Source organism: Heterocephalus glaber, unplaced genomic scaffold, assembly GCF_053883595.1.
Source record: "Heterocephalus glaber isolate CG9 unplaced genomic scaffold, H.glaber_assembly_v1.0 deba00001479, whole genome shotgun sequence".
In the NCBI taxonomy this organism is placed as follows: domain Eukaryota; kingdom Metazoa; phylum Chordata; class Mammalia; order Rodentia; family Bathyergidae; genus Heterocephalus; species Heterocephalus glaber.
In genome coordinates, this window is record NW_028258316.1 from 7909488 (window position 1) to 7936057 (window position 26570).

Below are 26570 nucleotides of genomic sequence, written 5' to 3' on the forward strand. Positions count from 1 at the left end.
AGGCTGGCCTCAAATGCATGGCAATCCTCCTGCCTCAGCCTCCCAAGTGCTGGGATCTCAGGCATCCACCACCAGGGTTGGGATTCTCATCACGAGTGCCTGAGGGCTCCTGGCCTGTGGGCTCCTCAGGTGGGCAGTGGAGGTGAAAGTTTAATCCACCAGCCACTGCCAAGTGCCCCGAGGCCGGTGACTGTAGCTGCTTATGTGTTGGCTTCTCGAGCTATAAAATGGGAATGGGGATGATTAATGCTCACTGGGTCATAAAGGTTATTACATGATGTGTGTAGAGCACATTAAATGCTCTAGAGTAGATAACTACTATGAACATTATTCTTGTGATTCTTTTTCTTTTTTCCTCTTTGGCAGTACTAGACACTGAATCCAGGACCTTTGCATGGAGCTACATCCCCAGCTTTTTATTTATTTAATTTTAAAATTTTGAGACAGGGTCTAACTTTCTCAGCCTGAGTTCATGCTTCTGACCCTCCTGCCTCAGCCTTCCAGAGTGCTGGCATTACACGCATGCACTCCCATGCCTAGCTTCCTGTGAATTTTTGTAATCCCCTAAAGGTGGATGAATGAATCAGTGCCATTGCAAGGTCCCATGTCCTCGAAGCATGGGGACCCCAAAACTGTCAGGATGCAGGGCCTAGTGGGTGAGAATCTGGGGAGGCTGATGCAGGAGGGACTTCCCCTGGGGCCGAGGTGGGAGGCTGCTGGTGTGAGGCTGCACCCGGGAGCTGGAGCGTGTGTGGCACTCAGCTTCCTTCCGTCCCACGTGTGTTCTCCAGGTGACTCACGGGCTGGGGCCCTTTGTTCTTGCCTTTGAGGGTGAGGCCGGACAGGCTGGCTCTTCTGGGTGCCTGGCCCTTGTTCCCGACTGAGTGCTCACGTGACAGGTGGCGGTGGGACCCCGGGCCCTGGCCGTGGCGCCCTGGTGACTCTGAGAGCCCTCTGTTCCTGGTGCCTCGGACCAGCCGTGTCCCGTGGGGTCTCCCCACCAGTGTGTGTGACTTGCTGTCCTGTCCTAGGTGAAGGTCCTGGTGGCCTGAGGTCACAGAGGGAGAGGCTGCAGCACCTCCCTGTGCACAACACTTGGTAGTTGCATTTCTTGTTCTTTTTCCTTTCTTTTATCTCCCCCAGTACTGGGAATCATACCCAAAGTCTCCTATGTGCGAGGCAAGTGTTCTACCACCAGGCCATACTCTCAGCCCTTTTTCTTTTAGTCTGAGACAAGGTTCTACTATGTACCCCAGGCTGGCCTTGAACTTATGATTCTCCTGCCTCAGCCTCACATGTAGCTAGGATTGCAGGTGTGTACCACCATGTCCCTTTAAGGGGCAGGGATCCCAACCGTCCCTTCTCATGGGGACTCGGGAGCAGAGCAGTATGCCAGCCTAGGCGAGTGGCCACAGACCTGGGGCTTCTCACCACCTACCCTGGGGGTGCAGAGGGGACCGAGGAGGTGACAGGATCTGCCCTGCTCTGGTTTCCCAGGCTCTCTGGAGGTGCCATATCATTTGACAGGATTCCATTTGAGCAGGAAGAGGAAACTGAGGAGCTGAGCTTAGGTGACAGCTTCAGATGGCGTAATGGGTGCTGACCTTTTCCGCTGCTGATGTGTGGCCTTGGGCTCAGCTGGCCACCTCCCAACCAGGCCCTGTGCAGCAAGGGCCCTGCCTGCTGGGCCACACTGGAACTGGAGAGCCCTTTCTCATACTGGCCCAGGGGCTGGGGTGCATCTGACTCCCAGCCAGAGTTCGCCTTTCTAGGAAACCCCTGTTGTCCTCCTGTGTCTTAGACTTCCTGGGAGACTGAGCTGTGGCACTCTGGTGTGATCTCCTGAAGTCAGAGGGACAAATATTAGGTGCTACGTACTGGGGATATGTCACGAAGGAGACACAAACGGGTCCTGTCCTTGTGGGGCAAATGGACAGAAAACAAAGGTTAAAACCAAGTATGCTAATGACTAACTGGGTTCTGCCCTGAATAGAAGGCTGGTGACAGCCAGGGGACAGTGCCTTTCCCTGCCCTAGGCTGACAGGTGGAACTCAGGAACGGTTTGATCAAGGCTGAATGTTGGGCTCCCTGGGACTGCTGCTGTGGTGGGAAGGGTTGCTGTCTTATGTTATAGCTGGAGGGTGTCAGGGCCTTGAGGATCTAACACCATGGAGTCCAGTCCCTTCACTGAGCGGATGAGAGGACAACCAAGAAGGGAAGCCTGGGCCATCCTGGAGCAGTCAGGTGCTGGTAGCCCTGTCTCACCACCTCGTTTTGCTGTGCCTGTGGCTGAGCAGCGCCCCCTGTGAAGCGCCAGTGAGGGTCATGCAGTTGCCTGGAAAGGAGGACAGAAGGCTGGCAGGGCCTCTCAGGAATTTCTACCATCTCTCCTTTCGGTTCCCTCTGTACCTCAGGAGGCCTGCAGCCAGGGTAGGGCAGGGCCCAGCTCAGAGGGCGGCTAAGGGAGTCCTGCCATCTGAATAAACTGTATCTTCTGTGTAAACGTCTCCATCTAAGGGTCCCTGGCACCGCAGCCTGCGATTGGGTTCCTGCTGGCCCAGCTGCAAGCTTGCGAGCAAATTTTCATATTGGTTCATCTTCCTCTCCTCTCCCCTCCGCTTCCTGCTGCCTCTTCTTCCCCACCCCACCTCACCCCACTGCACCCCACTGGCCCGCAGGACCCTGGGAGCTGGAAGCTGCGGGTAGCAGTGTGCCCACGCAGGCGTGTGTATAACAGGAGTCTGGGGTCCCAGGCAGCTTGGGAAAAAACCTGTGTTGGGCTTAGTGAGAAGAATGACTGGAAGACCATTTGTCCCAGACTCTTTTTTGAGGCTGGGTTTCTCTGTGTAGTCCGGGCTGGCCTTGAATGCTGCCTGGCTTGTCCCGGACTCGTAACATCCATCAGGGAAGAGCCAAGCGTTCAGGTCTTCAGTTCTCGCCACAGACCTTTGAGGCTGGTACTGTTTTTATGCCTATTATGGCTAAGGAACTGAGGTTGGGAAAGTCAGTGTCGGGGCAGAGCTGGGTCTGTTGGGTCCCAGAGTTTGGGTTTTCGCTGCCACATGTCTGTCCCCAGCTGGGCCTTGAGACGCCCTCTTGGGAAGGACCTGCCCACTTTCAGAGATCACCTGAGAACGGACTGCAGTTCAGCCAGGATGTGCCCGGGTCTTAGCTTTCCCCGTGTGTTTTCCCAGGGAATAATTCAGCTCTCTGGTTTGGGGCTGGGAGTTAGCCTGTCCTTCCTGTCCCTTCTCAGCCCTTTCCTGGTCCTTGGCCCTTTATAGCTTCACTGCATACTGTGCAGGCCTGAGACTTCCTTGTGTTTTGTCTTGTTTTGTTCTGTTTTGTTAGATGTGGTACTGGGGATTGAACCCAGGGCCTTTGCACTGAACTACAGCCTCAGCCCCTCTTTTTTTTTTTTTTTTTTGGTACCGGGGATCAAACTCAGGTCCTTGCGCTTGTGAAGCAGCGAAACCACTGAGCTAAATCCCTGGCCCTTCCTTTTCTATTTTTTCTTTCGAGATAAGGTTTCACCAAATTGCCCAGGTTGGGCTTAAACTTTGATCCACCTGCCTCTCAGCCCCTCAGAGTGCTGGGATTACAGTCATGCTCATGTTCCACCACACTCGGCTCTGAGACTTAATGTTAAAGCCCTATAGCTAGAAGTTCCATCTTTTTCTTTTCTTTCTTTTCCTCTTCTCCCTCCACCTTTCCTGTTTAAGATGGAAATTTGCTATTTGTCCAGGCTGGTATGGAACTGGCCTCAAGAGATTCTCCTGCCTCAGCCTCATGAGTAGCTGGGATTATAGGTGAGCACCATTGCTCCCAGCCGGAAGTGTTTCATCTGGATGTCTTGGTCAGCGCAATAAGTCAAGGAAGGAGTGGGGAGGCAGAGACAGTACAAATACAAGACATACATGGTCCCTGACCTCTAGCCTTTTCCCCGTGAGGGTACACCTGTGGGAATACGCAGAGGCTTGGAGAGACTGGGAGCTTCCCAGGGCCACACATGAATCAGTGACAACTGAAGGACTCAGGGCCCTTGGTCTCTGGGGCTGACCTTGTGATCTCCCGCAAAGAAGCTGCAGCTGAGGGAGAGGAAGGTGGGGAGCCCCCACCGGCACCCTCAGCGCCGGCGGCCTCTGAGGTGGGCAGGCTGTGGTTTGTTTGCCTTCAGGTCTTCATTGCGGTTTCTCGCTCGGCTTGCCCTCTCTGATTCTCACCTCTGCAGGACGAGGGCCCGGAAGACTGGACCCCACACTTGCCCAATCCCTCGGCTGCTCTGCCTAGGACCCAGGTTGCTGCTGTTCGGTTGCCCTTTGCTGCTCTCCATCTCTGGCTTGAAACATCTCAGAAAGCTGCCAGTAGGGCTTGTGCCAGGTCCTCGTGCCCACCCTGGCCACCAACCCTGGGACAGATGGAAACCTGTCAGCTCCTCGTCGGTCATTGTCTCTGACCATCCCAGGTCCGTTTGCTCCGGCTGGGGATTTACTCTTATTCTCAAGTTGTTCTGACAGCCTGACAAGGTGGGGGACTTCTGTTCTTCCATTTTACAGCAGAGGAAACTGAGGTTTGGGAAGAATTAAGCCACATGTTCAAAGCCCCATAGCCAGAGAATCAGCATTTGAACCTAGATCTGATACCAGAACCTGACAGGACACTGTTCCATGGAATGGCCTGGGAGTGGGAAGGAAGGATGGTAAATAGTTATGGAACAGATGAAGGCTTTCTTGTGTGTTCTGTTTGTTTTTGTTTGTTTGTTTGTTTGTTTGAGACAGGGTCTCATTGTGTAGCCCAGGCTGGCCTTGAACTTGTGGCAATCCTCCTGCTTCAGCCTCCTGAGTGCTGGGACTACTGGTGTGTGTGCTTCAGTCTTTGCCTGCCTTTCTGCAGGGAGGGGATGAATTGAATGAGGGCTGCGCAAACTTCCTGGCCTTCCCTGACCTTGGCTCTGCTGCTGGTGCTACTTCGGTCTGTCCCAAGCTGCCTGATGGAATGTGTGGGGGGCAGGCTGGGTCCTGCCCTTTGCTCCTGCCTCTTGGTGACAGGAACCTTGCAGTCCCTGCAAGGAGAGTTCAGCGATTCTGGCTGTCAGGCTGGCCGTGCACACGTGCTGGGTCCGGGCTTGGTCAGGAGGTCCTGAGTGGCCGTCTCCGGGTCTCACTCCAGCTGGACCTGCAGTTCAGCGGTGGCTTCTCACATGGGCCCTGGACCGATGCCAGGCCTGGGGCGGGCACCTGCTAGGGTGTGTGCTGCAGCGCAGTGCCAGGCCCCAGTTCAGCCTCGGCACTCTGGACTTGGCCTGAGAGGGAGTTGGGTTGGGGAGCAGCTGGGGTGCTGCCCTGTGGCCGGGGCCCCAGGGAGGAGGACTTGGGGTCCGGCGGAGGTGGTGAGGATGACAGGAAAGGAATGGAGGTGAAGGATGATGGTGAGGGAAACTTCGTGGAGGCTGGCACCGTGGATCAGTGGTAGCATGCGGGAGGCCCTGGGTGGGGATGAGGCACAGTTGGCAGCGTATCCAAAATTACTGTTGTAGTAGAAGCCAGGCAAAGTAGTCCACACCTGTGACCCCAGCACTCCGGAGGCTGAGGCAGAAGGCTGTCTGTGTTCAAGTTGAGGACAGCGTGAACCACATATTGAGACTCTGTCTCAAAAAACCCCAAAAAGGCCGGGGATTTAGCTCAGTGGTTTTGCCGCCTGCTGCACAAGCTCAAGGACCCGAGTTCGATCCCCGGTACCAAAAAAAAAAAAAATTCAACCCCCCCCCCCAAACAACTCACTGTTGTAACTCAGCCACCCTCTCTGTGACCACCAGCAAGTCCATCCCATCCTGATGACAGCAATGGCGTCATTATCCCCAGGGCTCAGAGAGGTGAGGGTGCTGCAGCACTGAGCCAGATGTGTCCTGTGGCTGCGTGGCTTCCCCGCTGGGGCTGGGCAGGAGGGGGCACTGGGAGGTGCCTGGGCCTCCTGGGGCATCCTGCGGTCTGGGGTGCTCTGGCCCACTTTCACCCTTTCTGCATGGCTCCCTTGGCCTCAGGTGTGGCCTTGGCTGCAGCAGGGGCCAGCATGGGCCCGCAGCACAGAGAGGGAGCCTGACCTGCTCTGGGTACGGCACTCCTGGGGGACCTCTGCGCCCTCTTCCACCACTGCCAAAGTGGAGATGCCCCCGAATCTTGGGCTCCCAGAACAAGCTGCCAACTGCAGGCTGTGGGCATGGGGCTGCTTCCAGCCAGCCAGGGCAGGAGGGCCTGGCGGCCTGAGAGCGCCTTTGTTTCCCTCTGTTTGTGTCAGGATGGGAATTGACTTCCTCCCACTGAGGCCTGAGGTGGAAAGAGCAGCCTGGGTGGGCGGGTGTGGGTGTGCCCTGCCCTGCCCTCTTGGGGAGCATTTCCCCGGGGCTCCCCGCCTCAGGCCCTCCTGACTTCAAGCTCCCCCCGCCCCCCGCCCCTTGTCGCTGAACCCTGGTTAAATATTGGCTAGCTGAGGAGGTTTGGAGGCAGCTCTGTAAGAAATCCTGCCCCGTTCCTCCTGGCTCCACCGCCTTGCCCCAAATCTGCCTTGCCAGCCTTGGCCCTCAGTCCTTGCCAGGGGCCATTTTGGTGTCTGAGAAGCCCCCCTTCCTGGGGTGGGGCATTTCCTTCCCACCTGGGCTGGGCAGGATCTGGTTGCTGGGGAGCTGGATGGAAGGAGCCATTCACAAGCCATGCATGAATTGCCACTAAGACCCGGAGGACGAGGCCAGGGGCCCTGGGTTGGTCTGGGGTGGGCTTCCAGCCTGTGGAGCAGGAAGAGGTGGCCCGGGAGAGACCATTCCGTATTGGAGATCCCAGCTGGCCTCCTCTGGGCGCCAAGTCCCACTGACTTTTTTCTCCCCCGCCGGTCTGGTTTTGCTCTTCAACCTATGAGATGTTGAGCAAGTCCTTTAGCCTCCCTCAGCCTCAAATTCCTCATCCAAAGAATGGGTTTATTAGCCTGTCCCAGTGAGGGGTAAAGGAAGCCTGTTGACGATAACTGTCAACCCACCCTGATCCGCAACCCACCCTAGCGGGGAGCCTCAGGCTGGCACTGGGCTAACTGTGACACATTCTCATTCCTGCATGTTGTGGTGATGATGATTATAATTACATGCAAATGGGGCCTCTGGAACCTTTCCCTGAGCAGATGGTGTGAGGGCAGGGCCTTGAAGTCTGGCTCTTTTGTCTGTTGTTTGTTTTGGGATACTGGAGATTGAGCGCAGGGCCTTCACACTGAGCTACATCCCCAGGCCTTCTCTATTTTGAGACAGAGTCTCCATGAGTCACTTCATTGCTGAGGTCTAGCTGGAACTTGCAGTCCTCCTGCCTCAGCCTCCTAAAGTGCTAGAATTACAGGCAGGCATCACCATGCCCAGCTCTGGCTGAGAGTTGGAACTTGGAAAGGAAGGGTGAAAGCAGGAGGGAGAAAATGCCATGCAGGGATGTGGGAAGAGTCAGACTCATGTCAGTGTAGCCTGATTATGGGCTGCAGCGTGCCAGGCCTCGGCAGGCCTTGTGACAGTGCTGATGGGGAGTCCATCATGGTCTCCTGGGGCCATCAAAGCCCAGTGAGAGCCTTTACAGAGCTGTCATGTGATGATCTTCTAGATGTTTCCACAGCCCTTGGAGTCTGGGTCCTGCTGCCCTGGATTCCACCCGCAGGGCGCATCCCTGCCCTTGCAGCCTCGGTTTCCCCAATAGTGGCTGTCATGGGGGCCCAGTGTTACACAGCTGTGTGACTCTGTGTGTGTGTGTGTGTGTGTGTGTGTGTGTGTCCCCTGTGGAGTACCTGGCCCACAGCCTAAGCCCTGGCTGCTCCCTGCCATCTTGAGCCCTTGGTGGTGACGGAGCCTCCTCCCTGGGCCCTTGGAGAGTCAAGGCAGCCGCCGGACACGTGCAGTCTGGACAGGGGGCTGTGGGTACCAGGCCAGGCTGCTGAGGTGCTGTGTTTATGGCGAGAGGGGTTTCTTTGTTTGTAAGTGGCCTCGGGGAAGGGGTCAGCCGCTGAGGGTCCCTTCAGGAGCCAGCGCAGCCACCTCACCAGGAGCGTTGTGGGGCTCCAAACTCCAAGATGGCTTTCAAGTCACTATGTAGCCTAGACTGGCCTCAGACTCAAGCAATCCTCCTGCCTCAGCTTCCTGAGTGTTGGGATTTTAGTTGTGTGCCACCACGCCCCGCCCCCTCCTTTCTCTGCCACACAGGTGCTGCCCGGAGGAGTGAGACACACAGAACTAGCCCAAACCCACTAGGAGCTCATCAGGGAGCTGTGGGAGTGGGTGGGAGTCTCACCCATCCTGGAGGAAAGCAGTGGGAGCCATGGAAGGCTTTTGGGCAAGGAGGATCAGGCTTCTCCCTTCGGCTCCTGCGTTTGGAAGAGATCTGAGGGAGCCAGGGTGGAAATTTAGGGGCCATGGGGCAGGCCTGGGGGCAGCGACTAGCTGGGGCTGCCCCGCCTGGGTTGAGCTGGGCTGACCCTGCTGGCCTTGTTCTGGAGAGTGTGGCCTGCTGGGAGTGCCTGTCCCTCCAGGACCTGCCATGGCGAGTGGAGGGCACGAGGAGTCCTCTGGCCGCCCCTCCCCACCCTCCTGGACAACGGTGGCCTGGTGGGGACCCTCGCTGCCCACGTCTCCCCAGCTCTGGTCCTGCCAGCCCTGGAGCCTGTCATTTCCCCTCCTCCCAGCTTCCCACCTTTACAGGGCCTGAGCAGGGGCTGCACGTCGCCCTTCTGACCGTGGCCACCCACAGGGCCAGTGGTGTGGGGAGGCCCTGTCCCCCCACAGGCTGTCGGCAGTGGTTGTGAGGTCAATTTTCCCCAGCCTCAGTTCCCGGTTAGACTGTTTGGGGTCTGTGACCTTGGCAAGCTGTGTGTCTCAGAAGTCACTCAACCTCTCTGAGCCTTATCGTCTTCAGGTGTGTGAAATAATGCACTGCTGCCTTTGTGTGCTCGTGAGCATAGGGGTGGTCGAGTAGGAGGGCTACCGGCAAGGCACTGGGGGGGGGCTGAGACGTGCTGTGTGACCCAGGACAGTGTCACTACCTCTCTGGACCTCAGCTTCCCCTGCTGTCCCAGGCCGCGGACAGAAATGATAGTGCTTGGCCTGCCTCCACGATGTAGGGAAACTGAGTCCCTGGCCCTACTCGGCCCCTGCTGTTCCTTGGCCCTGCTCCCCAACCCTCTAGGAACCAGGCGGGCAGGTTCTGAGCCTGCCCTACCCCGAGGGCGCTGTCACCTGCCTGGTTTCAGTGGGCAAATCTCTCAGCCCGAAACCCTGAAACTGGGCCGGCCTTGTGGGCGAGGTGTGTCTGGAGCCCACTGGAGGGACCAGGTGAGCCAGGGACCAATCTGGCTTGGTGCCCACAACTCGGGCCAAACCAGGTCTGGGACTGGCATGAAGTCCCTGGGGTTGATGTGGGGTTGGATGCCACCGTGGCTAGAGGCCATCCTCTGACCCGATGCCTGATCAGCAGTGTGGAGGTGGGATTCAGGCCCAGCCTCTTGGGTCGTGGGCTGGGTCAAGATCTTTTTCTGTTGAAACAGGGTCTTGCTGTCTTGCTGTGCAGTTCAGGCTGGCCTTGAACTCATGAGATCCTCCTGCCTCAGCCTCTTGAATGCTGGGATGAGAGGTGTGCACCACTGTGCCCAACCTCAGCGAGCCTCTTGTCTCTGAGCCTGTTTGCCCACCGGTGCATGAGCCCAGCCCCAAGGTTTCAGGGAGCTTCAGGCCATCCTGGGGCACCCCCAGTTCTTGCCCAGTGCCCGATATCTACTCAGGAAGTCGTGTGATCCTTAACGTTGTCACTTGCGGAAGTCAGCGATCAGCGCCGTCCTGGCTGGTTGGCTGCTGTCAGTGCAGGTTGTGGGGCTGAGCCTGGCGGGGGTGGCTCGGCCTGGGTATCGAGGGCCTCTCCTGGGTTATTGGAACCTTGGGCCAGGGACACTTTGCAGGAGCTCTGACCTGTGACTTGTGATGTGCCTCCTCCTCGCCGGGGTGACGTACTCCATGCTCCTTGGGTCATGGTCTTCTCAGAACCAGTCCCCTGTGCTGCCATCTTGCAGAGGGAGATATGGGCTCAGAGAGAGGAGGTGCCTGGGCCAAGGCCACACAGCTAGCAGGTGGTGAGGCTGGGGCTTGAACCCAGAGCCTGTGCCCATGTGGAGGTGGGAGGTGGCCGTCCTGCCCCAGTCCTCAGGTGGCTGCATCTGCTCCGGAGTAGGCTGACTCACCAGTGCAGGGTGTGTGTGTGTGTGTGTGTGTGTGTGTGGTGTGTGTGCTGAGGCCAGCACTGGTGGTCAGCACCAGAGGCCAGTGCTGCTGATGAGATGGTCGTTAAGATTCCAGGTCAGCTGAGCTGGCCGAGACCCACCCAGCCCTCGAGAGGCAGATCAAGCCCCAGGGCGGCTGGACAGGCAGGGCCCTCCGTGGGTGGAAAGGTGCTGACCAGATGGGAGACAGTGGAGGCTGGGGCTGCTAGGCTTCCATCCTGGCTCTGCCACTGTCACCTGTGTGACCTTGGGAAAGTCACGGTGCCTCCTGAGCTGCAGTTTCCACATCTGTAAGATGGTGGTGCACGCTTGTCATCCCAGCACTCGGGAGGCTGAGGCAGGAGGGTCATCGTGAGTTTGAGGCCAGCCTGAACTACTTAGAGAGACCCTGTCTCAAAAGACAAACAAAAAATACAGGGATAGTAGCCTGCTTTTTCTCCCCTTGGCACTGAGCAGGGCCTCCCAAGAGAAGGGAAAGTCAGGGCCTTTTAGAAAAGTTGCTGTGGCCCAGTGGAGGGGGGCTGCTGGGGCCGGGAATCTCTGGGTGGGCTCCGGACAGGCTCTAGGCTCAAAACACCCTTCTTTCCCATTCTGGGCTCTATGCCTTTGAGGAAGGGAGTGGGTCTCCCGGAACCTCAGCTTGCTTCTCTGTGGAATGGGGGTAAGGATACCCGGTAGGGTTCCTCAGCCTGCTGAGCACACGGTAGGTTCAGTGGGTGGACACCTGGGGCGCCCTGGGAACTCGGACTGGCGGGCGAGGGAGTCCCTCGGGGTCACCCCAAAGAGCGCAGCCCTTGGAGATGGGGTTCCAGCTGCATTAAGATCCATGGAGCCTGGGTTAAGATTGCGGAAACGCCTGGCTCTTGGCTCAGAAACCAACCCCTGGGCGAACGTGCGTGTGCGTGCGCGCATGCGTGTGTCGCCCTGGCCCGGTGTCCTGGGAAGTGGCCTCTTCAGAGCCGGACGGCGCCTCCCGCCCTCATGCAGCGGTGACATGGGGACAGAGCCGGGGCGGGCAGTGGTGCCCGAAGCCAGGAACTCTCTCAGCCCTGCTCTCGGATTCACAGGCTGCCCGCGGCTACTAAGAGGACTCTGTATGGTTTTTATTTTTTCTCCCTGATGCTGGAGATAGAACCCGGGGCCTCACACATGCAGGGCAAGTGGTCTACCACTGAACTACATCCCTAGCCCAGTGTATTTGTTTTGTTTTGTTTTGTATTTTTAGTACCAGGGATTGAACTCGGGGCCTTGCGCTTTCGAGGCAGGCGGTGAAACCAATGAGCTAAATCCCCTGGCCAGTGCGTTTTTGACTGAGTGAAATGACCTGTCATGAGCTGTGGTTGTTTTGTTTTGAGACAGGGTCTCACTATGTAGCCCAGACTCTCCTCGAACTTGGGTGATCCTCCTGCCTCGGCCTCCTGGGTGCTGGGATCACAGGCATGCACACCACACCTGGCTTCTTCTGAGCCTTAGATTATGCACCTGTAAAGCGGGCATTTTTATTTACTCCTTTGTGGGGCCATTTGAGGAGTCCTGGTGTGTGTGTTTCGGCAGAGGACCGGTGAGCATTCGTCCTGATTCTGGAGATTTGCTGGCAAAGGAGCACAGGGCCCAGCCCAAATCAGGGGGACCTGGCTTCCTGGGTGTCCCTTACGGCATGCACGCACACACGCACACAGGCACACACCTACAGACAGCCCTGACTTCCTACCCGCTCCTTTGTGGCGGGTTTTCTTTGTTGAAGATTGTCATTATCTTGTGATTCTTGTCTTGGTTCTTTAGGAGGAAAAAAAAACTTCTATTGGATTCTTTTCAAGGTATAAAACTAATAAATATCTCAGAGCGCCTCTCACACGGGGGTTGCAGGCTTCGCACCATTGTGGTTATGGGAGCATCTGTGGGGGCCCCAGGCTGAGCCCAGCACAGCTGTCCACGTCCTGTAGAGCATGAACAGGGTCTGCGATGCCCATTTCACAGGCTGGCACTTTTAGGGCTGCCTCCTGGAGAAAGTGGGAGCCCCCAGCCGTTCCTCACTCACAGGCTGGCAGCGGGCACTAGTAGTCCCCCCGCCCCCGGTTGCTTCCCTCCAGCAGCGCCTGGGCTGCGTCAGTGCGGGGGACAGCATGTGGCAGGTGGGCAGGTGGGCGAGGCTGGCACAAACCCCCACACTTCCCCACCGCTAGCCCCGGGCCCTGAGGCCACCCCTGCCTCTGCAATGGGACCACAGTCCCTTTCCTTGCCACCCTTGGGGGCTGCTCTGGGGGGCCCAGGGGCCAGGACAGGTCAGCTGGCTGTGGCTTGAGCCCTGATTGCTTGGATCTGGCTGTGACCAGGTGAGCCCCTCACCCTCCCTGGTTCAGAGTCCCCCTCAAGGGGTGAGCCTGGGTCTCACAACCCCTGTCTGATGTCTTCCCAACCAGGAAGGAAACAGGAAGAGCTGGTGTGGGCAAGTGGGCGGGGGGAGATGGGCGGCCCAGGCTCCCGGGCCACCCACAGACACCTGAGATCCTGCTGTAGCTGCTACAGGGTGGCCAGAAGGGAAGGAATGGGGTGCTAAGCACTGTTTACAGCTGGGGACTGTGAGGGACCTCAAGGCAAGGCGAGGGGCCTGTGCCCCAGCATGCAGATCCGTATCTCATACTTGGCCAAGATGCTGCCCCAGGCTGGACCTGCTCTGGCCCCCATGGTGCCTGAGTCCCCATCCCTTGTGTTTCTGGGGCATCCGCGGCTGTGGCAGTTCTGTCCCCTCCGCAGTGCAGCCTGGGGTCCTTATAAATGCCTGGCTTGGGCTCTGCATCTGGGCTACAGCAGTAGGACAGCTGAGGGCTGCTGTGCTGAGCAGACCGGGATTGGAGACCTCGCTGGGGTGGCAGCTCCCCTGGGGCCCGACCTGAGGGTCGGAGCACAGCTTCCAGACCTTCCAGGAACAGTGGCCTCCTCAGGGCTGCCTGGGACCCTCCAGATCCACAGCCCCAAGCCCACCCATCCTGCTGGCCGTCTTGCAGACGTGGTCTCCGCTGGCTGCTACGGGTCAGGGCTGAACCTGGGCCATAAGAACACCAGGTCCACGGCCTCTCCTCTCTAACAAAGGGCAACTGTGGCTCCGAGTCCTCAGGGTCTCAGGAAGATCCTTTGGGGTCAAGCTGTAAAACTTGCCCAATCTGGAAGCTGGGGGTGAGGGCGCATGACCATAAACCTAGTTTCTCAGGAGGCTGAGGCAGGAGGATTGCAAGTTTAAGTCCAGGCTGGGTAATTTAGCAAGATGCAAAGTGAAAAATAAAAAAAGGGTAGCTCAGTGTGAAGGCCCTGGGTTCAATCCCCAGTGCCGCAGGAAAAACAACAAAAGGTGAGGATAGTGAGGATGTGATTGTCTGTGTCCCTGTTGGCCATGACCCTATTTTGTCAGTTGCCCAGAATCCTGTCCCTGTCTCCCCTCCCCCTCTCCCTGGCTTCATCGTCTTTCAAAACAATTCCCAAGGTCTCCGGCTGTTTAGGGTTTTTAAAAACAGGGCTTCAAAGCAAATTCCCCATTTGTTCTCCCCTCCTCTCCCCAAATCGGAATCTGGACAGCGTGACCTCATTCCAGAAAAGGGCTGAGCCCCTCCCGGGCATCACCCAGACACCACCGCAAGGCCCAGGACTCTGGGTGTGGCATGTGGCTCGAGCCCTCAGTTACCTGGCTGGCCCCTGGACTGCATCCCAGCTGCGTACCTGCTATCTGCGTGGCCTTGGGCTAGTGGAGTCATCACTCCAGGCCTCAGTTTCTTCGTCAGTAAAGAGGGCCTGCTCTGCCATGTGTCCTGTGGGCTCCCCCACTCTGTCCCGAAACCACTGCAGCAGAAGAGAGAAGCAAACAGCCAGTGAAAGCAAAGGATGCTTAACTTGGTGATTTTTTTCCAGTACTGGGGACCTTTGAACCTAGGACCTTTGAGCTGAGCTACATTTCCCAGCCCTTTTTGTTTTCTCTTTCTGGACAGGGTCTCGATAAATTGCCAAGTTACCCAGGCTGGACTTGAACTTGCAGTCCGGCTGCCTCAGCCTCCCAGAGTGCTTGGATTATAGGTGTGTGCCACCATACCCGGCTAGGAATTAATTTTTGAATATTTATTTTTTTATTTTGTTTTCTTTTTTCAGTGCTGGGGATTGAAGGAGGGGTTCACTGTTTATTTTTTTATTATGAAAGAAATGATGCTTGTAAAGTAACTCAGTGCTATAAAAGTGAATAAAGCAGAACATGAAGTTCATTCTGGATCCTCCACCCCCTCACTGGTAGCCTGACCCTTCTCAGCCTGGCCTGCTCCCTTCCTGTCTTTTTTTCCAAGTATGTGAGCAGAAGTGGTTCATATGTGTGCAGTTGTGACTGGTCTTTTTAAATGAAATGCTATGCAATACGTGATTCTGTAACTGGCCTGGGCCACCTCCCCCTTGTTTGTGTATTTCCATAGAGATTTTGTGTTTTTGTCTTTATTTTGAGTTAGGGTCTCGCTGTGTAGTCCAGGCTGGCCTTGAACTCACTGTGTAGCCCAGCTGGCCTCAAACTCATGCAATTCTCCTGCTTCAGACTCCTGAGTGCCTCTTGGCCAAGACATGCAGTCTTGCTTGGCCTTTGTTCGGCCACTGGCGAGGCTGAGGGTCTCTCATGTAGCTGTCAGGTTTGAGTGTCCTCTGTGTGTGGCTGCTGCCCACCTTCCTGTCTGCAGGGTCACCTCTCTCCACGTGTTGGACTGGGCAGGTGCTGCAGACTGGCCGGAAGTGCGTCTCAGGGCAGGTGTGGCTTGGCAGTCAGCCTGCCGCCACCCTGGGTTCCATCCCCAGCGCCAGGCAAGGGTAAACCCCACAGCGAAGGTGAGCTGGGCAGGCGCTGGTGCACACGATGCTGAGGTGGGAATCTGGGGCTTGAGTGCTTGGCCCGAGGTTTCCATGACGACCTAACCTCCTCCTGCTGCTTCCCTTCCAGAGAAAACCGAGAAGATCCTGAGGGAGTTCCTCCAATTCTACAAGGACCAGTATGGCGTTGCGCTCTTCAACAGCATGCGCCATGAGATTGAGGGCACTGGGCTGCCGCAGGCACAGCTGCTCTGGCGCAAGGTGAGGGACATCGGAGGGCTCCGGCTGGGCTCTACCGCTGCCTGGACTTGGAGTTTAACCGCTGTGGCCCTGATATCTCTAAGGGTGGATGTGAGAGCTAGAGCCGTGGAGTCCTGATAGCCCTGGGTTTGAGGTCAGCTCTTCCTTGAGGAGCCTGGGTTTACTTGTCTGTCAGATGGGCTGAGAACAGCTCCTTCACAGGGCGAAACTGCCTGGAGCAGGGAAGGTGCTGACCCTACCACCATCAGCCTTGTCATGATCTCATCATTAGCATCGGGTTTGTTTGGCCAGGAAATATTTACTGAGTAAGGGGTGGGAAGGGCCTGCTCCAGGCTGGGCTCAGCGTGGGCTGGATGAGGCGTGCAAAGCCTTCTGGGAAAGGCCCCTGTGATTGGCCTGGGGGGAGTGAAGAGGAGGAGCAGAAGTGGAGAGGGGCCAGCCCTCTCCCCTGGACACAGTGCAGGCCCCCTGGCAGCCCAGGAAGTCCTGTTTGAGGGCATCATGTGCCCCAGAATGACTGGGGATCACTCTAGCTGACTCTGATTGCTGAGCCATGGCCCAGTAACTATGTATTCCTGGCTGGTGGCTGTTGTCCGAAAACTTGGCTTCCCTCTGGGGCATCTGGTTAAGCTGATTTCCTGCCTTGGAAGTAGGGTGCCAGCCAGGTCACCTGGGTCACCAGTGTTGGTGGTGCTGGGTCATTAGCGGCTGAACTTCTTTTTGTTGTTGTTTTGGGTTTTTTTGAGACAGGGTCTCATTATGTAGTTTAGACTGGCCCTGGACTCACCACCTCCTGCCTCAGCCTCCCAAGTGCTAGGATTACAGGCGTGCTCCACCACACCAGGCTGGTTGTTCTTTTTTTTTTTATTTTTATTTTTTTTTGGTACCAGGGATCAAACTCGGGTCCCTGTGCTTGCACAGCAGGCGGCGAAACCACTGAGGTAAATCCCCGGCCCTGGTTGTTCTTTCTTTCTAGAAAAAACAGAGGTTGGGGGGCTGGGCATCGGTGGTGTAAATATAGAATGCAGAGCCAGAGCCATGGCCTTGTGACTTGGGCAAAGCCCACTGTGGCCACTGTGTGGGGAGAGCCTTTGTGATCCCATAAATATTTTCATCCTGGTAGGAAGCTGCTTGGGGCTATTGTTCAAGCACAATGAGGTCTCCTTTCCAGGAGTGTTTCCGTTTTCCCTGAGGAGCAGCAGTGGGAAGCTGGGGAGAGGGGAGTCTGAAGGCCACCGAGGGGCAGGAGAGGTGGCAGGGTCAGGACTTGGGGCTCCAGCTGCTCTGGCTCCTGACCACAGACCCAGGAGGGAGCAAGGGAGCAAGGAAGCCAAGAAGGTGTGGACACAGTAAAATAATAGGGGCCAGGGATTTAGCCCAGTGGTTTCCGGCGCAAGCACAAGGTCCTGAGTTCGATCCCAGGTACCCCCCCCCCCCAAATAATAATAATTTTTCCCTTCATTGAGAACCGTAAAAGTTTCTTTGGCCAGGTATGGTGGCACACGCCTCTAATACCAGCACCCAGGGGGCTGAGGCAGGAGGATCCCCTCAAGTTCAAGGCCAATCTGGTCAACATAGTGAGTTCAAGGCCAGCCTGAACTACATGACAAGACCTTGTCCCAACGCTCCCCTCCCCCTAGTTTGTTTTTGTGTGGTGGTGGGGAGTGGAGTTAAGAAGGTGGCACATGCTTATAATCCCAGTGTCTTAGTTACTTTCTCGTTGCTGAGACAAAATACCTGACACTCAAAATTCAAGGAGGAAAGGTGTATTTAACTCAGTTTGTAGGGGTTTCAGTTCCTATTTGACTGGCTCCAAGGCAGGGTGGCATGGCAGAGGGGCATCGCAGAGGAGAAACAGTTCATGGTAGGCAGATGGCAGAAGGCAGCAAGCTACAAGTGGCAAGCGACCAGCAACTAGTAACAGCAGCAGCAGCAAGGGAAAAGGGTCAGATTCTTTCTGTGCCTTATACTCCATCCAGGCTACCCGGCCTTAAGGCAGGTAGCACTCACATTCAGGATGGGACACCCTTTTTTTTTCGCTGCAGCCGATTGAACTCGGGTCCTTGCGCTTGTGCAGCAGGCGTCGAAACCACTGAGCTAAATCCCTGGCCCATGGATGGGACACCCTTAATCCTACGCGACTGTGCCAAAGCAAAATCCGTGGACTAATTTAGTAACCCCACACCCTTGATCCCAGCATTATTCATTCTAGATCCTGCCACCTCTGAGAAGCACCTCCCATGACCGCATGAGGCTTCAAGGGGACATCTAGACACGAGCCATAACAGCCAGTATTCTGGGTTGCTGAGGCGAGAGGATGGCAAGTTCAAGGCCAGCCTAGGGAATTTGGTGACTTAGCAAAATCCTATCTCAGAAATAAAAAATAAAGGGCTGAGATGCAGCTCAATGTGAAGGCCCTGGGTTTAATCCTCGCATCTCAAAAGAAAGTTTTGCTTTGTAAATGGCACTGAATTTATCCCAGAACAGACAGCTTGCCAAGGAGCAGAGAACAGAAGCCTTCCCGTAGTGTGTGTGTCCTTGTCCACGCAGCTCATGTCCCATCACGGCTTCTGTAGCTCCCCGTAAAGTCAGTTTGGCCCCAGCCCCATATCAGTCCCAAGCTGAGTGACTCATGGACTCGGCCTCATCCAGACCCTAGTCACAGTGGTTTTCAGGTGCTGTGCTGCCTGCCAGGTGCCAGGTGCTTCCACTTCCATTTTACAGATGAGGAAACTGAGGCTCTAAGAAGTGGTGAGGGGGCCCCCAAGGTCACCCCGTGAGCCAAGGTGAGCCAGGGCTTTGTGAGGGACGTCTGAGCCCCTCAGGTCACTGGCTGCAGGGACACAGGTCAAACATCAGACATACCCGACCAAGGCCCCCTCTTTCACCAGCCACATTCAGGGAGGCCTGTGGACAGCTGTGAGGGCTGGAGAGGCCCTGGGGAGACACCTTGTTCAACTTTGCCTTGTTCTGAGGGGAAACAGAGGCCCAGAGCTGGCCTATGGGTGTGTCCCCTTCGGCTAGGGTGACTGCTTTGCTTCAAAGTGGCAGAGGTGGGCAGCCGTGTCCTCCCTGGGCCAGGCTGAGTCAGAGGCTGGGGTGAGGCCTGGGTGAGACCTGGGAAGGAGCCACAAGCTCTGCTGGCCACCGTGGCCTGAGGGGACCCCCTCCCTTCCACCCACAGGTGCCGCTGGACGAGCGCATCATCTTCTCGGGGAACCTCTTCCAGTATCAGGAAGACAATAAGAAGTGGAGGAATCGCTTCAGCCTGGTGCCACACAACTACGGGCTGGTGCTGTATGAGAACAAAGTGGTGAGGCCCCTGCCCTGCCCTGGGCGTCCCAACTTGCTAAGGTCTGGCTCTTGGCTAGCCTGGTACCCCCATTTCCCACACCCTCCTGCACCCTGGCAGGCCGCCCTCCTCTGGTCTAGTTCTGCAGCGGGAGCAGCTATCTTCTGGCCAGTCCCTGCCCCAGGCTTGTCGTGTATTCTCCTCTCCCTGTGGGCTGTGCCTTGTCTTTGCTTTGGGCTCTTTCAGAAACCCTCCCTGGTTAAGGCACAGGCTTGATTTCATCTACTAGACATTTCTCCTGAGCAGCCCGAGGTACTTCCTTGTTCAGGACAGGTGAATTCTCAAGGAGTCAGGTCAACCTCAGGCCCCCAGGGTAGTGGTTTTCAAATGATAGCATTGGAGGGCCTGGAAAAAAGGTTGCTGGGCCAGGTAGGGTAAGGAATTTACATTTCTGGGCCCAGGATTTAGCTAAGTGGTACTGAGCCTGCCTCACAAGTGCAAGGTCCTGAGTTCGATCCCTGGTACCCCCGCAAAAAAATTCAAGTCCAGCCTGGGCTACATATTGAGTTCAAGGCCAGTCTGAACTACAAAGTGAGACCCTGAGTTAAACCTCTCCACATATTTAAAAAAAAAGGAATTTGCATTTCTGGTGGGCATGGTGGCACGTGCCTCTAATTTCTGCACTCCAGGAGGCTGAGGCAACAGGATCATAAATTCAAGCCCAGCCTGGACAACGTAGCAAGAGCCTGTATCAAAATAAAAACTGGAGATGTAGCTCAGTGTGAAGGTCCTGGGTTCAGTCCACTGTACCAGATTCTAGAGCAAAGTTGGGAAAGACCACACTATATCACACTGCCCATCACTGTCCAATACTGACACCTAGTGGTCAGGAACAGCATGGCACCCCTGCTGTAGGAGCCATTACACCAGAATTACTTTTCCTCCTATTCCTGTAGGAGAGCTGTATCCTGACCTAATTCTCATCCAAAGGAGATTGTGGGCTGCTTAGGACCCAGGGATCTGGGAAAGGAGTTCTATGTAATAAAGACCCTAGTTCTGGAGGCAGATAGCAGCCTACATCTGCTTCTTCCCAGTTGTGTGCATGTGTGGCTGATCCACCTCTTGGATCATGAGGGTTCTGTGAAATGAAGCGTGTGCTCCAGCACAGTGCCCAGTATGTACCTAGCACTCAACTAGTAGAGTTGCGGGATGGGAGGCAGTGTGGTGGTAGTGACGGTGACAAATGCCTCAACAGAACTCACTGAGCCTCTGTTCTGGGCCAGACTCTACGCTGTGGGCCATGCCAAGGTCACTCTTCCAGTCTCTCTGCTCACCATGACAGACTCTTCCTATCTTCTTTTTCCCTTCTTTTCTTCTTCCTTCCCCTCCTCCTTCCTGCCTTGGGCCCTGGAGCCAGAGTTGGAGCTGGGATTTGGGCTTGGCCACATTCTTGACTCTCAGGACCTTCTCTCCTGACCTCCTTAGGCCTATGAGCGGCAGGTCCCACCCCGTGCCATCATCAACAGTGCAGGCTACAAAGTTCTCACCTCCCTGGACCAGTACCTGGAGCTGGTTGGCAACTCTTTACCAGGTAAAGGGCCACCCGCCCCAGCCTGGTGCCCTGCACAGGCCTTGGGAGGTGGCCAGGGGTTGGGGTGGCTCCAAGCCCATTGCTCCAGGTCCCACACTAGCAGAACCTAACCCCTCAAAGGAGAGGGAGGTGTCTTGGGCCTGAGAGGTGACTTTGCCCAAGTTCACACTGGGCTGGGCCTGGCTCAGTCTGAGCCCTCATCCAGGTCCAGCCGGTGCCTGAGGCTTATGTTCTACTGTTGTGGAATGGGGGGGGGGGGTCCCGCTGTCTCTCTTTCTTACCTCCCTGAGTTCTTGAGAGCTGCCCCACAGAAGAAATCCAGTTGGTGACCCCGCCGAGATAATCGGTAAACCGAGTGTTGATGCCAAGTTTGCTAGGAGTTGCTACTCCAGGTGCCCTGTTTCTCCACACCCTACTGAGGCACCCCAGGGGTCAAGCCAGCCTGGGGTGGGGACAGTCAGGACTCTTGGTGCCCAGGGTGAAGTGGGCCTCCCTGCCTGGCTGCTGCCTGCCTCTCACTTCTGAGAGCAAGTGGCCTACGGAGTGGAAAGGGTGTGCCCGAGCCGGGTCTCTTTAAAGCCTGGAGTCCCCAACCCAGGTCTGATGCTGGCCCTGTCTCTGCCGGGCTGTGCAGCCCACCCCTCATCTTCCTAAGCATCTGCAAAGTACAGGCTGAAAAGAGAGACTGAGGGGTGTGGTGCAGACCCAAGAAGTGCTGGGTGCCCTGAGCCCAGCCTGGGGTGACCCAGGCCAGGCAGAGAGAACTGTTATTGTCCCATCATTAACCACAGGGGCAGGGCACAGCCCAGGACAGGTATCTCACTGGATCTCAAATATCTGTGAGGACCAAATAGAAAGAGAAATTCCTTTTTGGGGGGTACTTGGGATCGAACTCGGGACCTTGCGCTTGTGAGGCAGGGAAGGAACCACTGAGCTAAATCCCCAGCACTGAGAAATTCCTTTTTATTTGTTTTGTTTCCCCGCCCCACATGCCTCCCTTCTTACTTGGACATTTAAACCAGGCTCTGGCCTCTGCAGCCGAAATTTGAAGGGAAACTCAAGCTGGCAGTGCTTGGCCTTTGAACCTGAGGGCTCTCACTTGTCAGTTGTGGCCAACACACGAGTTTAGATTATGCATGAGGGAGGTAGGTGTGACCTCCGGCAGCTCTAGGGAAGGGGTCAGCGCCAATCCCAGATTCTGAGGTTCCTTTAGCCGGGCTGTGGTGGACAGAAAGAAGGCAGCTGCATGCTGGGTGTGGTGGTACATGCGTATAATCCCAGTACTCAGGAGGCTGAGGCAGGAGGATCCTGAGTTCAAGGCCACCTTGTGCTACAAGTGAGACCCAGTCTCAAAAAAGAGAGGAAAAAAAAAGGCTGCCATGTCCCCAGTGACCCTGGCCACCCCAGGACAGGTCAGCCTTCCCTGTTATCCTCTGACCAGAGAGAGATACCACAGAGGGTAGCTGCTCAAGGCACTCTCTCCACAGGGACCACGTCAAAGTCGGGTGGCACCCCCATCTTCAAGTGCCCCACACAATTCCCACTCATCCTCTGGCATCCTTTTGCGAGACACTACTACTTCTGCATGATGACGGAAGCTGAGCAAGACAAGTGGCAGGCGGTGCTGCAGGACTGTGTCAGGCATTGCAACAATGGTGAGCTGCCTGGAGAGGGAGGAGTTAGCAGTGTACTATATAGTGACACCTAGTGGCTGAGTGCTGTGTGTCAACCCTGCTCTATGAGCTATTCCCTTCTCCCTTCTGGGGTCGTAAGAAACTGGCCTGATGATCAGCCTTAATCTTTTTCCTTGATGAAAATACTTGTGTTGCCCAGGAGAAATTAGGAAATTGTTTCCAGAAGGGTGTGATTGTTGATTCTTGGGGCCCTGACACAAAATCCCAATCCCAATCCTGCTACTTTCTTGCAATGTGACTTTAAATTGACTTCCCGGTTAGAGGCTCTGTAATTGGGGATGATAGTCCTTGTATGTCGTAGAGGTTTGTGGGGACTCACAGGGAGAGTCCACTCTCTGCTGGGTAAAGATTTTTTCTTATTACATCATTTCCTTCTTTACCACCAATGTGCCCAGTGGCCTGGAAATGTCTGTAACTCCTGTGATATATCTCCTAGCTCAGTCATTTAGCCAGCAAACATGGTTAGGTCTCATCTGAGGGTGCAGCAAGGAAGCTGGACATGTCTCCTGCCCTCTTGCAGGGGGAACAGGTCTGGAGGGGACATTGTGAAACAGATGAGTCACAGATTCATTGGGTGCTAGTTGGGGGCCTCCCTGAGAGTCCTGTGCCTGGGGAGATGCTGGCTCTGGACCTGGGAGGGTTCCCTCGGGATGGTTGGAGCAGGTCCCTGAGACTTGCAGGGTGAATAGTCACATGAGTGATCAAAATGCAGTGAAGTTTAAATTTTTAAAATTTATTACAGGAAAAGACAGATTGCCATGAATCCCCCCGGCTTTGAACACACTTATCCCATTGTTTTTGCCACTTTCTGAAGGATTTCTGGAAATCCTTCTTTGTCAGTGTCTTTATGAAGTGTGATTAAAAACAACCGATGAATGGTGCTTCTGGGTGCCACCCAATGGGAAGGCAGGTTGTTAAGAACATTATAGTGCGTCCCCACCCACCTTATTCACCAGATCTGGCCTTGTGTGACTTCTGGCTCCTCCCCAAAGTCAAAATGACCATGAAAGGTAAATGTTTTGAATCAATTCAGGACATCAGACTGGATGTGGTGGTGCCTGTGATCCTAGCACTTAGGAGGCTGAGGCAGGAGGATCCCTGTGAGTTTGAGGCCAGCCTGGGCTACATAGTGAGACTCTGTCTAAAAAAAAAAAGAAAAAGAAATAAAAGAAAGGAAAAAAAGACATCGAGGCAGGCAGGATAGCCATAAAGGACAACTAAAGCCTTTAGGACAACTGAAGACAAGAAAGAAGACTTCCCGAACTGTTTCAGAAAGTGGCAAGAACAGTGGGATAAGTGTGTTTGAGGTGCGGGGGAGCATTTTGAGAGGGTTTGTGGCAATATGTCTTTTATTGTAATAAAATTTTTAAAATTTACACATGCGCCATATTTTTCAATCATAGCTCAGAAGCTGGGGAAAGAGTGGAGAAGAGGACCTGCCCAGGCTCTACACTGGGGTGCGGGTGGCCTCGTGGGGCTGCTGGGTGGGCAGTGGGGTCCTTCTGCCTTGAACTTTTTCCTGGGCTCGGCTTGGCCTCAGGAAGGCAGAGGGTGACCCCTGCGCCTGCCCTCGCCTCAGCCTCCAGACACAGCTCTACCACATGGTGAGGGGTGGCGTGGGCACCTGGGTAGAAGTCAGCTCACCCCACCTCTCCAGAACAGCCTCTGTCCATCTGGAATCTGCCAGGCGGGAGGAACCAGGTCTTCACTTGGGCCAACCTCTGTCACCTGGGCTGGGCCCTGCCTTGCCGCCCACAAAGGGCCTCCTGTCCCCAGGTCCCTGGGGCTGGGGCTCTGGTTTTGCTGCCTGGCCTGGGGCGCCCTCCCTCCCCTGCCTGGGCCGGGTTTCCAGGGCAGCAGCTGACCTGGCCCGGTGGATTGGGGGACCCCAGGCCTGGTGGGTACAGGACCAGGTGGTGCCGGCTCTGGGAGGCTTTGGGGGCCCTGGAGTCTGGGGTGCCTCAGGCAGGAGAGGAGCCTGGAGATTGCTGCTAGGTGGGGAGGGGAGGGGCGTGCTGTGACACCAGAGGGTGTCCTGGCTGGGACAGCCGGCACCCGCAGGAGTTGACAAGCGGAGTTGACAAGCTTGTCAGGCTCTGCCTGCCCTCCACCCGGGACTGTGAGAACCTGGGCCTGGAATGTGTGGAGCTGGGATTGCTCACTCCTGGGGCTGCCAGGAAGTGGGGGTGGGCGGGGAAGGACTGAGCTGGGTGGCCGCCAGCTCCGCCCAGGGCCCTGCATCCTGCATTCCTGGGGCTGCAGGGGGCGGTGAGCCGGCTGGGGCACCAGCTGGGCCCCTCCCGGGCTGAGCGTGGGGCAGAGGGGTCAGGGCCTCTTCCTGCTGCCCAAAGCCCCTCCTGCCTGCTGCCGGGACTGAGGAATGAGCTTCCTTTCTCAGAAGGTCACAGACTCGCCTGGTCTTGGGCTCTGCCATTCCCCAGCTGAGTGTGGGAGCCGGTAACCCTCCCTCTCCCAAGCCTCCCTTTCTGGTTTCTTCATCCTGGCTGAGCTGATGTGTGAAGTCTCAGCCCAGGGGCTGGTGTCTCACAGTCCAGTCTGGATGGCTCATGGGACGGAAACTGAACTTTCTTCCAGGTCTGGAGGCTAGAAGTTCTGCTCAAATTACTGACAGGGTCATCTCTTTGTGCGCACCTGGGGTTTTGTTTGTTTTATGATTGATTGGTATTGGATCTCACTCTGTTGCCCAGGCTGACCCCAAACTTCTGGGCTCCAGTGATCCTCCTGCCTCAACCTCTCCAGTAGCTGGGACTACGTGTACCACTGGGCCCAGCTACCTGTTTTCTTTTTCAAGAAATTTCCCCTTCTAGTTGTGCCTACTGTGCAACATACCTGTAACCCCAGCCACTCAGGAGGCTGAGGCAGGAGGATCACAAGTTTAAGGTCAGTCTGGGCAACATGGCAAGACCCTGTCTCAAAAGCAAATTTGAAAAAGGGCCAGGGATGTAGCTCAGCAGTTGTAGACAGCCCCTAGTTTCAATCCCCAGTACGGGGTGGGGGAGTGATTTCCCCTTCTGATAAAGACCCCAGTCATACTGGGTTTATCTCTGGACCCTGTGTCTGTCTGAATGCGGTTCCATTGTGAACTAAATATTAGGGCTAGTGGTGCGTGCCTGTAATCTCAGCAGGCTGAGGCAGGAGGATCACTGGGAGTTTGAGGCCACCCTAAACTATAATGAGATCCTGTCTCAAAAAAACCAATGAAGGAAGGAAGGAAGGAAGAGGAAAGAGAGAGAAAGAAAGAAGTGTGTGGGGGGTGCCTGTGAGCCGGGAACAGCCGGCAGATGGAAGTCCCCAGACGGGGGGGACCCTCAAACCCGGCACACTCAGTGGTGGATGTGCAGGCTAGAGAAGGTTCCCAGGGTCTGAGCCACCCTTCCCTGTGCGGGCTCTGCCCCAGTGGTCCCTGGCTGGGACAGCCCTGCTCTGATCCTGTCACCTGCCTGCCCGACCTTGTTCCCTGACATCCAGGGCCAGACATCCCTCATGCTTCGGCCCTGAGATGGCACTGGGCCTCAGTTTCCCCATCTTGGCCCTCCCCTCCTGAGAGGGGCTTTTTCCCTGCAGTGACTCAGCCCCGAGTCACGGCAGTGGGCACCAGGGTTTGTGAGCTGCTGCTGCCGTTTCCCCTCCCCTGAGCTCAGGGGACACCGTGGTCAGGCACGTGGCTGGGGAGCTGCCTTCCCCCGGGGTTTTGCAACTTCCTGCCACGGCCTCCCTGGCTCCGGGCCTGGGGTCCATGCCTCATTCATGACTCCTCTAACACACACCACCGACACCACCAGTGACAACAGAAATGGCATTTTCTAGCCATTATCAGTAAAAAGCACTTCCTTTTTTAATCTGTGTGCTGGGGATGGAACCCAGCGCCTTGTCTAGGCCTGAGCTGCTCTCCCAGCGCCGCTTTTGTTTCTCCAGTTTTTTTTCCTGAGACAGAGTCTCACCGTGTAGTCCAGGCTGGCCTTGAAATCGGTTCTCCCGCCTCAGCCTCCTGAGTGCTGGGATTACAAGTGTGCACCACCATGCTTGGCTGCATTTATTCTTCAGTAAAGTTCTAGCATCTATACCAAGTGCTGAGATAGACAGACCCAGGGCTGGCAGGGGCCTGTAGTCTCTTAGTTCCTGACAGTAAGTGTCATTCCGGGGACCTGCCTGCCTCTGGGAGGCTGAGGCACGAGGAGTACAAGCTCAAGCCCAGCCTGGGCAACTCAGCAAAACCCTGTCTCAAAATAGAAAATACATAAAAAAGGGAGTGGGAAGGCCCTGGATTCAATCCCCAGTGTCAAAACAAACAAAAAAAACAAAGAAGGATCCATGCAGGTGGCCGGATCCGCCTGTGCTTCAGACTTCAGGGCTCCCAACCTGTCCACTGTGGCCACGGAGCACCCAGGTGGACGGGGCAGCCAGGCTGGGTTCATTGTTGCTGTTGCTGGAAGAGGAAACTGAGGCCCTATGGGCTGTGCCTACGCCACCTGCCCAGAGGCCCGACCTCGGAGCTGGCCGGCTCCTCTCGGTCATTAGGGCTGCTGGTGGGGGTGCTGGGGTCTGGAGGGGCAGGCGGGCGGGCGCATGGCTCTGCACTTCTGTGCAGCTCCTCCCACAGGGG

The 26570-nt window shown here is 56.0% G+C and overlaps 1 protein-coding gene across 2 annotated transcripts in view; it reads left to right on the forward strand.

The window, feature by feature from the left end:
* Window positions 1-26570, forward strand: part of Niban2 (niban apoptosis regulator 2) — a 44362-nt gene that overhangs the window by 11792 nt on the left and 6000 nt on the right. The window contains exons 2-6 of one of the 2 annotated variants that reach the window (XM_021262007.2): window positions 4232-4465; window positions 15239-15369; window positions 18554-18682; window positions 20147-20252; window positions 21740-21907. In XM_021262007.2, coding sequence (XP_021117666.1) covers window positions 15313-15369; window positions 18554-18682; window positions 20147-20252; window positions 21740-21907 — 460 coding nt within the window. In that variant the 5' untranslated portion in view covers window positions 4232-4465; window positions 15239-15312. The remainder of the gene's footprint in view (window positions 1-4231; window positions 4466-15238; window positions 15370-18553; window positions 18683-20146; window positions 20253-21739; window positions 21908-26570) is intronic. The other variant, XM_004849322.4, reaches the window with a different exon arrangement.